This window comes from Pollicipes pollicipes, unplaced genomic scaffold (assembly GCF_011947565.3).
Source record: "Pollicipes pollicipes isolate AB1234 unplaced genomic scaffold, Ppol_2.1 Scaffold_5724;HRSCAF=6776_pilon_pilon_pilon, whole genome shotgun sequence".
NCBI classification, from domain to species: domain Eukaryota; kingdom Metazoa; phylum Arthropoda; class Thecostraca; order Pollicipedomorpha; family Pollicipedidae; genus Pollicipes; species Pollicipes pollicipes.
The window spans coordinates 23,365,187-23,381,963 of NW_023596746.1; the positions used below are offsets into that span (position 1 = coordinate 23,365,187).

The 16,777-nt window shown below is 48.8% G+C and overlaps 1 protein-coding gene across 1 annotated transcript in view; it reads right to left on the reverse strand.

Moving 5' to 3' along the window:
* The window catches only part of LOC119102832 (putative G-protein coupled receptor B0563.6), a 28,657-nt gene extending 15,334 nt beyond the window's left edge, over positions 1 to 13,323 (reverse strand). The window contains exon 1 of the mRNA XM_037226284.1: positions 13,077 to 13,323. Coding sequence (XP_037082179.1) covers positions 13,077 to 13,323 — 247 coding nt within the window. The remainder of the gene's footprint in view (positions 1 to 13,076) is intronic.
* Positions 13,324 to 16,777: the final 3,454 nt, after the last annotated feature.

Consider the following 16,777-nt stretch of genomic DNA (forward strand, 5'->3'; position numbering starts at 1 on the left):
CGACGGCGGCGCCGCGTGGCACGACCTGCTCCCGGCGGCGGCGGCGTGCGGCACACCCTGCTCCCGGCGGCGGCGGCGCGCGGCGCGACCTGCTCCCGGCGGCGGCGGCGGTGGCGCGACCTGCTCCGGCGGCGGCGCGGCGGCGGCGGCGGCGTGCGTGCGGCACGCCCTGCTCCCGGACGGCGGCGTGCGTGCGGCACGCCCCTGCTCGGCGGCGGCGGCGGCGTGCGTGCGGCACGCCCTGCTCCCGGCGGCGGCGGCGGCGTGCGTGCGGCACGCCATGCTCCCGGCGACGGCGGCGTCCGGCACGACCTGCTCCCGGCGGCGGCGGCGTGCGGCACGCCCTGCTCCGGCGGCGGAGGCGCGCGGCACGCCCTGCTCCCGGCGGCGGCGGCGACGTGCGGCACGCGCGTATGGAATGTCAGCGCTGTCTATCAAGATGCCAGACGTCACGAGCGCGTGGAGGGCATCGATCTCCCGTGCGCTTCACGGCCCGGTGATTGCGGTACTTCGGGAGCCCGTGGGCACGACTGCGACTCGGTTCTGGTGACGCGCGCAGCTGGCGATCACGTCACACGGCCTAAACGCAGCCGTAGCTCGAAACTGCCCGCCAGCGCCACCAGTGTCACCGCAAGATGAGCTCGATGCTCCTCTAAGAGAGTAACTGTGTGTACGGTGGTTTGATATGATATTTCGTAGCATAATTCATTTATCACGCCTGTGTGTTATTTGACACGTCATTTACACCGACATCCGTGTGGTGTCTTAGCACGGATTACATGGACTTGTGAGCTTATGCTCAAATGCGTCACTAACTTATTAGTTCAAGGTCTGAGTCGGAGGGCTGAGTCACGTGGTATCCGAGCTATTTAAAAAAAAATCCAGACCTGACCAGTGCTCGCCAGTTTAAGCACAGACAACAGTCGTTTGACCTCTGCCTACAGCGAGAGGCAACAGTTTAGCTGATTGCCAATTCATGAGGCTATTAATGCAGTCTTTATGCAGCTCCGGAATATCTATGGTGATTAGTTATTCAATGAAAGGCTGCAATATGTCGCAAGCGGGTGTGCAAACCCCTACATTGTGTGGCACAACATAATAGATGAGCCCTTAAAATTAAACACATGGAGGACGAGGGGACAGGCGTGTGCTTTGAGTACTGACCTCTGTATAACTTACCCCAACGCGATTCAGACGTAAAAATGTATAACGCATGCACTTCAAATTTTCTGATCGATTGCTGTAAGCGAATAGTCGTGAAGCCCCGTGTTAAACATAACATGATTTTGTTACCTTTATAGCATGCGTCTTGCCTCAGCGAGTGAAGTAGGAGGGATGTTTTCGAGAGAATAAACTGGAATGTTTTTATGCATGCATAATGTCATCAGCTCAAGCGTAATCATTGGCCGTTTCTACTGCATCAACGCCTTTTAAAGATGATACAACGATACAAATTCGTTAAGTAGAAGTGTGGGAGCTTCCGAACATGTCACCCATTCTTTTTATTCTCAACTGCGTGATAGGAAACTGCCCATTAAGCAAAATCGTAAATATACAACATGCTTTAATTTTGTCGTTCGGCAGCCTAGGTTCTGACAGCTCGTAGCGGAGTCGGAACTCGTGGTTAAGATCCGCGTGTTCAGCGACCTATCATGAAAAGTAACACTGCAGCCTGGACGCAGGCTGACTTGGATTTCTAGTGCCCATTTCGTCCGACCTATGTTGAATAACTACGCTCCTGCAGAAAGCCATGCTAGAAACGCTTTCCTCCGCTAGGAGCGATCAAAAATGTCTCGTAGCCAGGCGCAACTTTTGAAATACCTTTACACATGACAAACAAAGGAGTCTATTTCACCTGTTTGTACTTAAAAACCCGATACAAAATCAGGTCAACGCCCTTTTCACATGTGGATTTAAAAGGACATATGGGTCATTAAACAGGGGTCATTAACCAGGTCGCATCCAGACTAGAATTCATGTCAACCTGGTAGCATATAACTGGTGCGGCTCTTAAAGGAGGGGACCGCCTTGCCTACACTGGCCACCTCTCCCCACATACGCCAATCTATCTCATGGACCTGATGAAGAGCTGCACCAAAGGATCACATTTTCTGAGTTTCACGAGCAGTGATGCTGAACTGGTCTAACCATACTGCTGGAACACTGGAAAATTATAGGTATATAAGCTATGCTGGAGATCTCTCCTCAATGCAGTGGCCTCCGTCAAGAGAATTTCTGCGGGCCAAAATAACCATTATTAACCATGGCTAAAATGCAAGTCTTCGAGAGTAGGTAGACCTATCTCACCAGGATATCAAGCCCTGCGCTTAGAGATCGGTTTTGTGGTAACATCTTCACATTATTTCCCATTGAGTGTTTGTTCCATTCTGGTGACTAAATGGTTATCTGAGTGGTGTCGTGCGGCTGTGCCGAGTCTCGACCTAGTTCTGATCGCATGTTTCTAGAATCCTACCGTCGGCACCCGCCGGGCTGTTCCCGGTTCAGAGACGGATTTCATGCTCAATTTATCTCGGTATTGATATAGTGAGTGACTAAGGGCGACAATGACTGCCCCCATAAACACTCTGAGCGACCATGGTCCCTTTGAACAACATTCGGGAGTCATTGGGGCGCCTGACTTGATTTGCACTCGTTCTAGCAGTAGAACTAATGAAAATACTTCCCGCCTTCTCAACACCCTATTTTTGTCTCCGACTTAGTGACCCGCACAGCGCAAATGTGGTCTTTGACGCGAGATATCTACTTATCTTCCTACTTCAACATCTGCCCGTCTAATGATTTCCTAGGGCAATGTTTCTCAGAGCTGGTTTATTATGTCCTCCGATTTGTCGTAGCATATTTAGTTCTTGAGATAACATACGAGGATCATCCAGTGTTATATAGCCCTTTGACCTGATTTGATCTGTCAGAGGTCATATTTAACATTATTGCCACATCTATCACACACGGTTTCACGGGCTTCTCAATGCCGCTTTCCTTGGCTCGAGTCTGCCTACTTATTGTAATTTTAGGGGACCTCTGAGGCCCCCTAATAGTAAAGGTCTTAACCTTCCCCAGGGTGAGGGTTAACGTGTTCTAATGCCCAACGCGATCATTCCTACCCCCTGATGTCGTCTGTCCTTTAGCGTGCCGCATGCAATCCCGGTCAAGAACAAAAATAGCGAACGCTTAGAACGTCCATCTCCCCGACCCTCTCTCCCCCCCCCCCCCCCCCCCCCCCGGGTTAATGTGAAGACAGTCGCTCCAACCAAGTGGGCTTTTGAGACCAGCTAAATTGCTGACAGCTTGTTTTTTTTATTTCATATTATCAGACACGGATGTGAAATCGACAGAAGATCTTGCAAACCAAAAGCCGCGATAGGAAAAAAATTGATGGCTATAATGCTTTCAACCTTTAAAATATCCTTCAAATTTAACATAAGCGTTTACAGTGTGTGATGTGATCCAGAAAGTAAACCAAACTTGAAACGTGGCACGTTGGACTTCAATTTGAAATTCTACCTCAAGATAAGAACATTTTAAGCAGTCTGGCTCAAATGACCGAACACAAATGAGAGCATCATCCATTGGACTGGAATGCTGTGCATCGCATGCACAGACAACCTCCGGGGGGGGGGGGGGACAGAAGCTTCATGGTGGCTTATATTGCAACGAAGACTGAGGAAATAATCATTTTTGGTCGGTTGACTCTGTTTGAAAGCGAGCACACGGCGCCTGGGTCGTGCTAGATATGGCTGCTGCTCGCTGCAGCTTCTGGCACCAGCTGCATCCGGCCACTGCCGCAGGGATTTTGCGCTAACAAAAGGGGCCCGCCGAAAAATGCCCGCCATGGGCGGCCATCGCGGCGGAGCCTTTGATCTCCTTTCAACGTTAAACCTTCTAGGCTATTTGTAAAGCTTAGTGGAAAGGGATGTTACTTTTTGCCAACCTTCGAACTCGGCGAGATTATAGTTTGTTATTAACGGACTCATATTGCTTCGACGGCTGCGTCCGTTAATATCAGTCATTCTTTGTCGGTTAGACGTCTAATGTAGGCCCATTAAGATGAATCACCGCGAGACGTATTTGATATTTTTAAGTGTCCAGATATCCACGTGCTTTGGTGTCACCGTGATCTGGCGCCTGGGGCGGCCAGACACCTGCAGATGCAAACAGGGTCCCGAGAGCGAAACTCCATTATTTGGATTCAACCCAATAAGACAACGTGGTTGTTGCTGTTCCCAGGGGTGCCACTCGAGGCCACAAGAGGACCACGCTTCCTGACTCTCATTGAAGGCGGAGAAAACTACTCGCAATGTCCAACGTTTTGTCAACGGAAACGCAGGTTCTATTTGAAAGGCTGTTGAAAGTTTCACAAATCATCATGATGCAAAAGTTGTCTTTTCTGCATGTTCGTTATTTAACTCACATTCTCTCATCACAGCCCGAAAGTGGCAAGCTCTCAAGATAATAATTCGCTTTAGTTTACTGACTGAGCTTGTCACTGAAGTGCAACATGCAAATCGTTTTAGCTATGTTATTTACCAATGTGTAAATATCGAACACATTGTACTAGTTCTTAAAACTGATGCAATAAGTTTCGCACACACAGCAACATTGCATGCTGTGAAGGAACGGCTGCAATTCGGGGTGAACGTGGCCTCGATTATTTCCACGTGGCGCCGTAGATTCGACGTCAATTTTCCAGGCTAGAGCTGCTGCCACTTTACCCCCATCCCCCCACCCCCCACCTACTCTCCGCCATTCCTGGTCTGCCATATTGGTTTAAGTTATATCAGGCAAATGAACTCAACGGCACAATTTGAGGTAAAAGTGGCTGCAGTGATTAATCTCAGCATGCATTCTGATAATGTTAACTACCCTCAGCCTCAACCTGAGTTTGTGGGTGAGTTATATGCCAATTAAAACAAATAATGTCACAATATGGTATATAAGGTGTATGTCGCCGTCCGTGGAATTCAACTGACAGAGCGTTTAGCACTGACAGATGTTTGACAACCATGTATGTTCACGTCCTAATAACCACGCTCACGTGATCATCTTTGAGGGTCAGCTGACATTGGCAAAAAGACCCGGGCCGAAGAAGGGTGTCCATGCTGTGACCTTGTGTGGCCCATAATATATTCTGGCTGAAGTTTTCAGTGGAACTGAAACCGGTCTGTCCGAGTGCTCAGCCTGAGCCTCTGCAATGAGGTATGCTTAGCATGAACTTCTATCCCAAGTGCATGCCTGCAAAATACTCGGGCATATCTCCTTAAAAATATGCTGCACTGACTTGACCTCAAATGTGGACATAGCTTAGGTGAGTACATGACTTAATTGAGCATCGCTCAGAGCTCATCGAACTCGAACAGGACGTCATCACGCCTTTAACTGTATCTGTTCAGCTGTAATAAAGCACATATTGAGTATACAAGCCTATCATTTTGCTGTCAGTTCTAGGTAACAGCAAAAACCTGCTCAGTGCGAAGGTTAAGGTGCAGTTGACAATAGTTCCACTTATCATAGTTTTTCACCTAATTACGCCTGGTGCGGAAATACGCCGATTTTTCACCATGCCTGTAAAATTTTCTGGTTTGCCGGATATGTTTCAGGGCAAAGGGTTTCGCCCACAGTTTCAGCGGGCGAGGCGACATGGTTGCTTTGGTATCAGGTATGGTTTGGCGAAATATCATTAGTTATGTGTTTTATGGCCGGAGACACTCATGACCAATCCAATAACTAGGCCAGGTCAGCTACAAAGCCGATCGTTTTTCCCGTCCAACACAGAGCAGCATCCGACGTCCAGACGATCACCAGACGCCGCCATGACCTTTACACGACGCCGGCCTGGGTCGTCGGGCAATCTGCATCCAGTCACAGCAAGGCCGCGCGTTTGATCACGCGAACGGCGCATGATGGGAGCCATCCGGATCGAGGACAACCGAAGCCCCGCAGGGGTCACTGGGCCCAGTCTCGTGTGCAAGTGTGGGAAGTACACGTGTGCGAAGCGCCCTAGTTTGTTGGATGAGTCAGCAAACTGTGGTGGCGCCCAGAAATACCTGTCAGACCCATAAATCTTACAGAGCGTCAGGCGGCTTACATTGCCACGTGGGATGTTCGGGGCCGCTCAGGCAGGGCTCGGCTTGTGCTGCGCCAGGCGCGAATGGACGCGGTTTGAGATCGCGTGCCGCATCTGCAGCCTCCTCTTGGCTGGCCTGCCTCCGTAGGCTGTACCGCACGACCGCAGCGTGCGGCGGGACGGTCTAGTGTCCATGGTCCGAGCAGAGGGGCCGCCCGCCGTCGGCGGTAACCGCCTGCATGCTGCGCCGCCACCCTTGTCAGCAAGCAGGCAGGCATGGGTCCGAATTAGAGATGCAACTTTCTCTAAAGTATCAGCCCGCAGCCCAGCCTGCCCCATTCAGCAAGTGATCCAGCTCGCCGAAGTCCACTGTGCTACAACGCTGACCCACCATTAAAGGGACTGTTCCTCATGTGAAGATGATATCAAAGCAAGCGGCAGATATGACGACTTAAGCTCACTTATAACTATCGGCATGCTTTAAGTGGAAAAGAGTGCTCTAGACAACACAACTGCACTGTTCGATAAAATGCTCTTCAATGCATCATTGCTTGATTGCGTCATCGTGCATTCCACAATATTGATTGAGAGCCACTTGACGGCCGTTATATCTGGAAATCGTGTCCACGAACGCCTGATATGAATGACTCGACAATTTCCGCATGGCCAATGGAATGGCAGCATTTTAATGACGCTATTATGGCGTCATGGATGCCTGGGTGACCTTGAAATAGTCTCCCCGAAACAGTCTGGACATCTTCGCGGGCATGTAGCTCAGAAACTAGAGGGGCGTAGGTCTTAAGAAGGTTGGGCTGAGAACTGCACCAAATGATCTTCAAGGTGGCTATTTCAGTTCAACTCCCACACAAATGTGAAACGCTTCCCTTAACCTAGCAGTACTAGATTATTGTAAATATGTTTTCTATTTGGTCGCAATTTTGGCATTTCACCATTTTGCCTTTACCTTAGACGTATACATTAAAGTGTGGATAAAATGGCATGTCAATGTCATCTTATACATAACATCGTCTGGCTAACACTGGTGATGTAGCTGAGAGAGCAGCTATCAAAGTGCCTGGATAATGAGATTTTTAATGCACCATAGTAGATCTTAAACACTTTGATGGCAATTTTCGACTACAAATGAGAAGATAGAGGGTGAAAATTGAATTTGTCTATGCTCAAAATATACAACAGATTTCACCTTTCTACCTCACTTCAATAGCCTGCAGGCCATATCTTTTAAAATTACATGGGTCAATGGATGGCCTTCCAATGACAGACTAAAAACGCTGGATGTTTGAAGTCATGGAAGGCCCCCTCAGGTCATTGCGCCATGCGTAAGAAAACATAATTCGATCGCGTCTCAATCGCCACAATCTTATGGCTTGCATTGAAGAACAAGAGCCAGCATCTGCCATGGTGCTTGCTGTCCCAAAGTGGATATATGATGCAACAACATCAAATAAAAGAGCACTGTAGCTTTGAAAGAATTCATATTTCTCACTAAGCACTATCCTTGCTCCACTCCACAATCACTGCCGCGCCGTTTGTATAACACTGTGTGAAAGCAAGAATAACAATCATAGTTTGCTCACGAATACTTCTCTTTTCAGTGACGTCATTGACATTTTGCAATGTTACCAATAAACCAAGACGGTGAAAATAATTTTCAGGAACTATGTCCACATTTCACATAGCCTGCTGAATACAATATTCGGTCTTATTACATTGCTTCATTGACGCTATATGTTGAGATGATTTTTCACACAAAGCTTTCATAGATACAAATAGTGGCAGAAATAGACAAATAAGACAGAACGAAAACATTACTTAAAAATATGTTGAGAAATGACAACAATAATAGCAAGGGAAAACCGCATTAGATGTCGTGTTCTGTTGTCGTGGTCATAAATTGCGTCTTCTTCACATGTAAATACATATGCACATACATACCCTTCATATATACTTAATATATACATACATAGACCAGACTTTACGCCACCATTTCCCCAGTTTCGAAAACGGTTGCACATTTGACACACCAGTAATGACAAGCTTTATTGCCAAGTGAGTGAAGCTAGGGCAAGGAAAAGCTCACATTATCCAATGCATTTCATCGATCATGGATACTGGTTGTAGTTTGTGAGGTATGGTTTGTGTGTAAATCAAGAAAGGTTGGGTGTGCCAGGAGCTTACAATGCTATTCAAGTGCAGTTTATAGTTATACTTATGTTAAGGGCGCACCCAGCTACTGCTAAATAAAATCAGGCCACAGTTTGGAAAATGTTAGTTGTTTTTAATAAATTGTTTGAGTGAGGTGTTGATTAAAGTTGTCCAATTTGTACAGCCTGGCTTACTGGTGTCATGTATGCCATGGGTTTTTGTCTCTGGTGCTCTTGCTATAAAACAATGCAGATTAGTTTATTTTATGTTTGGCAGCACACTCCGGTTTTTGGATGATTTGGAACTTAAGGAGTAGCAAAAAAATTATTTTAGATTGTTAAAATCTTTGACGAGCAAGAGTCCTCCAAGTCTGGCCCATAACCCAGCCAAGCTATGGATCTGCATGCATATAGTACCGTTTCTCCATCAATGGTTGAAGAGCTTCTGCACTTGAGGCTTGAGCCAGGGGTCGCCGTCCACCTATAAGCTCTGAACGCCGTTTACTTCCACCTGAAGCACCCCTCTGCTAGAACATTGGAATGCTCCTCTGCCAATGCTAGCGGTGCCACTCCAGATGTACTTTGGGGGTCCCTTCACCCATGGTTGAGTACCTGGCTGTCTGGACTTAATGTCAACAGATCGCCACGGGTCACAGTCGGTGCGCAGGCAGAAGCGTCTTCTCTGACCAAGCTTTGGGCGGATATTTGTCAAGGATGAGGGAGAGACAGCTTTCCACAAGGGCTTAGAGTTGCCCCCCCCCCCCCCCCTGAGCTTAGGGTTGTCCCTTCGCTTGGGGTTAGAATCGGCCTTTCACTTGGATGTTGAGTTGCCACTCTGCTCGGTTCCTACAGCGCACATTTTTGGCCTCCTGTAAGGGGGGCCGAATGACGCAATTTTAACTTGAGTCTAAACCGGATGAACTAGGTGCGATTTCGATCGAATAAGAGACGTTGCGATTTGACCTAATCAGACGAAAGAGCGCCAAAACTATCCGGAGTTGAGAGGCTGTTACTGTTGATGTTTATAGGCGCTGTAATGCGCGTTAACTACAATGGTCATTTTGCGCCCACCATTGTTGATAGGGTGGCGGGTCGTAATGCTCTGATTGGCGTTGTATTGACTCATGGACCAAAAATGGCTTATTCTAACGGATGTGTCATGTTCATGAATGAGATAGCAATCGCAAGGCCGACAAAACGGCTCGCTTCCTGCTTTCTACTTGCCACGCTGCAATGTAGAAAGCAGTCAGCTCGCAAGTCCGCTCAACACGCGCCCGGGTGGCCGGCTAGATAATCTTCGCTCGGTTGGGGGTCAATTTTACCCCCCTAAGATCTTGGGAGCTAAGAAAGCTAAAGACACTAAATTTACAGAGTGTCTTGAGCTGTACGTGAACTCACTTATGTCAAAGTCTGAGCTTCCTAGGTCATGAAACTCAGGTCAAATAAGAGCAAACAATGTCAAATTCCAGGTTGGTCTCCACAGTGCCCCCAGAACCTAGGAAGCTGTTTCTTAGCAAAAGGTTATAAGCCCATTTAAGGTCACTGACCCTGTTTGCCCTTTCGAAGGTCATGGTGACAAAAATCATGCAAGACTACTCTGAGTTTTGCATTTGAATAAGCGGGAAAGATAACGCTAGACAGTATGTTTCTAAAACAAAATGTCGACCCGGGTCATCTTAGGTCAATAACCTTTTCTGACCTCTAAGAAGTCAATGGAAGATGTATGATGCGGTTCCTGTTGTTAATAAATCCAAAATGAGCACTACAATCTATCCCATAAAGCAAGCCCTAGAGTAATAAAAAGTGTTGGTTGTGACCTTGGTCTGGCCTTCATACATGACCTTAGGTCAACATAATTTGCTCATTCAATATTTTTGGCGCCTAAGAAAGCGTCTCAGAGAGATATATGGCTTTGTCAAATACCCCCTTATTGCATTAGATTGGACGACTCCCCAGAAATTGCCGTTGCTGAAACCATGGCCTGACTCGGACCTGCCATAGGTCAGCGACCTTACAAGGTACATCTAAATTGTTTATGCCAAACTTATTTTTTTACTTATTATTATTTATATTATTTTTTTACTTATATATTAAACTTATTTTTTTATTCGATGTTCTACAGCTATGCAAAATTTGGTGCGGCTACGCCACGCCGTTCGGAAACCATTCCGGAAAAACCTTCGGAGGGGGTCAATTTGACCCCCGAGCGCGTGTTCATGAATCAAGACCCTTGTTTGCGCTAAAAGACCCACTGTTTTCTTTTTAGAAGTAGTATATCGTGAAGTCATTGGTGGCTTCTCTCATGTTAAATGGGCAACTGTCGAAAAAAACAAAATACAAATATTCTTTCCTCAAACCAGACGATTCGCTTAAAAACCTTTAGGAAGACGCAGGCAGCTAAGGGGTCACCGAATGGCGTTACCGGGCCGGGTGTTCGCTGTCACCCAGAGACGGCTGTGGGACCCTGACCGGTGACGGGCGCGTGACCCGCCTCGGATAGTAGGTCGGACGAGTGGGCTGTGGTCGTGGGTTCCCTGGTGGCGATGTGTGCTTTTCGTTATTGTTAGGAGAGGCGCTCAGACTGAGGCGCTCCGCTTTTGCATCAATGCACGCACCCGCGGACTCCACATCCGACGTACCCGGGAAAAAAGTTGAAAGATAGGGTCGTAGTTTCGCACGTGATCTACACGCAGTTGGTGATTTTACAGCAGCTCTTACGCTCACCTGTGAGATCATGTTAAACTGGATCAAATTTAAAACTGCTGATGTGGCCATGGATCAAACTGTGCTTTCGCCGTCCTCGTGGCTCCGCTCGCATAGGTGGAGTGAAGCCAATACAAGTCAAACCCGTCAAAATCGAGCCGTTTTTTTGTTGTTTCTACACCCTCGTTTTATCTCTAAGGGGTACAACAAGACCACGTGAGGCAATTTCATAACCCCACATGGTTGATTTCGGATAGGCTTGCACTTACCATTGATGATACCGAGACGGCAATGTTCTGCACTTACGATCGACGCCGGTGATATTAGTGTACTGCCAACACATTTTTTTAGCTGTTATGAAGGCCTCGTCTCACGTGATTACCAACTTGAACAGCTTTCACATCACCATTGGTACGCCTCACTGCTTAGATTTGTGAGGTAGTGTGTCATAGAATATTTGACGTTATCTTCAAAATTTTACCCAGTGCTCTAAACCATTAATAATCGTAGGGAAGGTCATAGACATTGGGGTCGTCCATGACCCCGCCCCCCCCCCCCCCTTCTCTTCATTCAGGATTACTGGAAGCAAAGATCCGGGACACATAGAGCAAAAATGCGTCGCAGAAGGGCAATTCATCGCATTTCCACCGCACAGAGTATTAAGAACGAGGTCATAAATCGGTGCACTGATATCGTAGGGACGACAAATTTCAAGGTCAAGGTGTAAAACATTGTACATTTTGCTAGCCAAGATGTCACTACAATTCGCTGCGTGGTTGCTAAATGACTCGGAAATCAGATATTTTGGGGGGACTTATTCCGGTCTGGCGATGGTAAACATTTTAAACTTCTCGCGCTCGGGCTGGAACGGGTCAACTGGCAACCCCCGAAGGCTCTCTCCAGAATAATAACCGAAGGGTGTGGTGCATGTGCAACAAGCTTTGGACGGATATAGGCAATTCAAAATATTTTAATGAGAAATTAGATGTACCTTGAAAGGTTGCTAACCAACAGGAGGTCAAAATGAATCGATGGCTATGAGAGAAGATGGTTCCTAGGGAAGCACTTAACCTCTTTCGGCAACGGAGTGTTTGACCTATTTATACAAATTTGATATGGTTTATTAAGGCAACGTTATTGAAGTTATGATTATCATTACTCATTTCATTTGCCCGAAGTCATGTGAGAAGCTCAATTCAAGGTCAAAGCCAAACCGCTTAATTGATTAGAAAAAGTCGCTACGCGGGATCAATTTTGGCGCTCAATTTTAGAATTCCTTGACCACAGGGACAAAAACAGACTAAATCTGGCTACATGAAAGCCAGGAGGGGTCATTGGCCCAAAGTGGCCTCGATCGACCTTGGTTTTCAGTAACATGTCGTCTAGAGTTGTTCTAAACTGTTTTCAGTTCAAATATTAAAATCTTGAATGCTTTTTGGCGACCCTTTTTGCCTTTTGATGGCCAGATAACGTCACTGACCTATAACGAACACAGGTGACCTTTTGCTTACAAAAATATATTTAGGTTTAGGCTTGTCGCGTGAGGTCTGGGGCATTTTATGCACATATGTTGAGCTGGACTCGTTGACCTTATTTGATCAAAAGGTCAGGACCTAGGTATCTCAAAACTTGACACCAATGAGTTCACATAGATCCACAACTATCTTGCCAATTAAATGACTAGCTCCATCAGCTTTTTTAGATGTCAATGTTAACTCAGTCCCCAATCCGTCCGCGGCGCGTTCAGTCTTTAACACGGGCGTGTGGTAACACACAACTGGGCGTGGAAATTTCCCTTTTATGAGCTGCGCCATGCAAAAATACGTCCGCAAACGAAAACTGTGCACGCAAGGTGGGCCTTGCACAAAACGGCCATTGCCCTCTCTCTCTCTCTCTCTCTCTCTCTCTCTCTCTCTCTCTCTCTCTCTCTCTCTCTCTCTCTTCTCTCTCTCTCTCTTCTCTCTCTCTCTCTCTCTCTCTCTCTCTCTCTCTCTCTCTCTCTCTCTCTCTCTCTCTCTCTCTCTCTCTCTCTCTCTCTCTCCTCTCTCCTCTCTCTCTCTCTCTCTCCTCTCTCTCTCTCTCTCTCTCTCTCTCTCTCTCTCTCTCTCTCCCCCATCAGGGCTTACCTCTCATGTAACAATAGGCGACGCTCTTCATGTTCTTCCTGGTCAGCACCAGCAGATTGAGCAGATTGCCCACGATGCCCAGAGCACAAATCACCGGCATAGCCACACCGTACGTGTAGTATTGGAGCGCTCTCATTTCCTCCATGTGGTCAGACGCCGACTCGTTGGCGGCGCCCAGCGGCGGTGCGTCACAGTAGGCCATGCTGGCGGCGGTGGCGGCCAGCAGCTGTCCAGACCTCAGGCTCATGGCACCAGATGCGGCCAGAGAACGCCCGGCCTCGTCCAGCTCCGAACCACGTGTTGCCAGGAAGGCTCGGCTGCTCTGCTGGCGGTGTACTGTTCCGGCAGGGGCGCACTGGCGACGGCTGAAATTTACCGTCTGAGTCCCGAGAGTACAACCTAGGTCGGATTCCAAGGGCCCCGGATCCAAATGGGCACCAGCGCTTATTTTTGAGAGCCTGTATATAGCTCGGAAGCCACCCGAAAAGTCTAGGAGCACTTAAAGCTCCCGAGAACGCACAGGGTCTAAGGTATCCAGAATGCCTAGAAACACTAAAATGCTTGGAGTTCGCAGCCTACTTCCGCGTGCTGTGAACCTGTCCAAACGTTTTGAAAGAGCCGTCTCGTCCTGTCCAGTGCAGGCTCAGATCTCACCGAGCGTCCTACAAACGCTGAAAAATGAAGGGAGAGTCCTACAAACTCCTCACTTTAGCGCATTGCTGCGGGATGCGGGAGCGCCAGGACGCCCGGAGCCGAGCTCGGGTGGACTGTGAGCATCCACCGCACCACAGAGTCCTTCACCGCACCAGAGCCTCAGCAGAGTTCAGGTCGAGTCGCACCCAAGCTCGACCCAGCGGCAACGAGTCTGCAGCGGCCAGCGACGCTCAGAGCCTGGGTGACAGTCCGCGTCTCACACCGCCAACAGGCTGTAGCGGGCGGTGCACGGCGGGTCAGCCGCCTTGCGCGCCTGCGGAGCCGGGGGCAGCGCTCACCGCCTCTCACAGAGCCGCGGCCCGGAGCGCGTGCCACCTCTCTCCAACAGGCTCCGCGGCGTCGGCTCCGACGAAATGGCCCGTTCGGCTGCCGCCGCTTGGCCGACCGGACTGATCGTCAGCCGACGGGCGCACGAGGCGGCCGTCGGCGGGACACACCCACGCGCAGCCCGCCGTGCGTCTGCCGTCGGGGCCCGGCGCGCGGCTCTCAGTCAGCACCCACGCTGATCTCGGCTCCTCCGGCCGCGGGCCTCGAGGGAGGCTTGGCGAACGGCTGATTAGCCACGCGTTCAGGTATGGTATGCCACAGGCTTAGGTGCAACAGTACCCTACAGGGTTTGACTTACGTGGGGAAAAAAATCCAGAAGCTGTACACAGCATCGGCTCGGGACACCGCGCGCACAGCTCGGATAGCGCGGAGGCTAGCTCTGGTCGCGGTCGACTTGGTCCCCCGCTATCCCAGCCCCGGCCTGGACCGGGGCCACCAGGATCTCGTTTCGCGTTGGACCGGCTACGCCTGTCCCGCTCGCAACTGGGCGTGGGGCGCCGGCGAGAGGAAGAAAAACAAGCGACACGACGGTGCGACGACTGTATTTGGCGTACAAGGCGTTGCCACCTTGACGCCGTTACTGTGGCTCTGGCGACGAAGTGTTCCAACATACATATGAGTACATCGAGCAACCTCTTAACATACACTGCGGCACACCCAATCAACGCCGCCAGGATAAAGCGGTCCCGGCCTGTTAATATTCAAGCGTACCTCAGAATAACATTCTCGTTATACGAACCCTTAGACTATACTCTGTAAAGGCACATGTTATCAGGAGTTATATGGCATACGAACACAAAAATACACTTCAAAACGCATACAGACGCATGTGCCGGCAAATTAAGTCAAACGCAACTGCACTTTCCCAAGATCAGGGGTGGTTCCCTATTAGATTGGGCGTGTAAGGTGCGGGTGTGGGAGGATATAGCCGCCGTCCACCTTCCACAGTAAGTGGGCCAAGTTCAGGGAAAGCCTCATATTATATACATATATATATATATATATATATATATATATATATATATATATATATATATATATATATTCAGCTTTTATTTTTTCAGCTTATATTTTTATCATATATATGTATATATATATATATATATATATATATATATATATATATATATATATTTCCATTCAGCCTCCCCCTGACACAACACATTGCATTCCTGTCTCAGGCTGCATGAAGAGGGAACGCGCGGCGAGTGCTTCATTTTCTGTGTTCAGAGACCTATCTTAGTCCAGTATCTCAAAGCACACAACAGCATCACAACAATCATGGTCTCCCGACGACATTGTGTCGTATGCCGCGAAGACCTCGGCCACATTACATGCTCCCGAAAATAGCGAGCAAAACCGAGATGAGCACGTCCCAGCATTGGTCATTTGTACGAGACGCCCGGAATACACAGAGCATGAGACCGCAGAGTGCAGAGTATCTTATAGTCAGATATCAGATCAGATAGTATATATATATATATATATATATATATATATATATATATATATATATATATATATATATATATAGATCAGATATCAGGTATCAGATAGTCGTATGCTGAGCCTGTGGACGCCTGCGGATATAAATATCCAGATATCCAAATATTCAGATGATTGCCAGAGAAGGCACAACACAAGACAGATCCAGCAGCGGAGTCACGTGGGGCGCTACGCCCATGCACCTTCCTTGTAATCACACGCATCACGCCGCGTATCACCCCAAACCATGAGTGCACGGGACGTGCAACCAAATGCTAGCGCACTAACCAAGCATGATACAGCCAACCACACGGCAGCCGCGTTCCCAAGACCACAGCCGCCGTAGCTTAGATCCTATGAAACTTGGTCTGGAGAAAGGATCGCCGGGGAATTAATAACCGAACCTTCCGATCCGGCTCTCGCAGTTAGTAGTTAGCGGAACGGACACGTGGCGAGTACCTACACACGGCGGCGATCTAAGAAAGCTACGCGCATCATTCGAAAACAACACATGAGAAACGTTATCGCCGGCACAGCGCGTGGGGCCACCAATGGCGCATCTCGGCCACCAAAAGGTCTCCCATCATCAGTTCGAACATGCCAACTCACTCGGCAAAGACGTTCGCGAGTTAATGGAGTGTCATTACAACCCACTATCCAGGGAAGGCAGTGCCAATGTGGATGATATCTTTATGCTGTAGTCGTTGAGTTTGAGTTCCCGTGTGATCAAAAGATGGCTGTAAACAGACAAACAAGTAACACGCCAAGGCGCCACTCAATAAGCGCAAGACACACTTAGCGTCACATTGGAAACATCACGTTTGCGTAACAGTCAATATCAGCGGTAGGACACGGGGCCTAGCCCGCATTGGGTAGCACACCAACGAGTGCCACCCCGGACAAACAGGCAACAACACCACGGGACAACACGTTTGACACCGGCGACGAGTAGATGGCGCTGCGCGCGCGCGCGACGGTGCCGGGCACCACAACACCGGAGCATCGAACATCTGAACACTCCCGAACCAACACAGCTGGTACGGGCGACGCCGCGCTTTGCACCAGTGAGCTGGGCACGCGGCGTCCCACAGACAACATACCAGGCCGTCAGCCAGATCAGCGGACTGGCCAGGTGCTACGCATGGATGCTGAGGGTGGCTGTCTTCGGAGCGTGC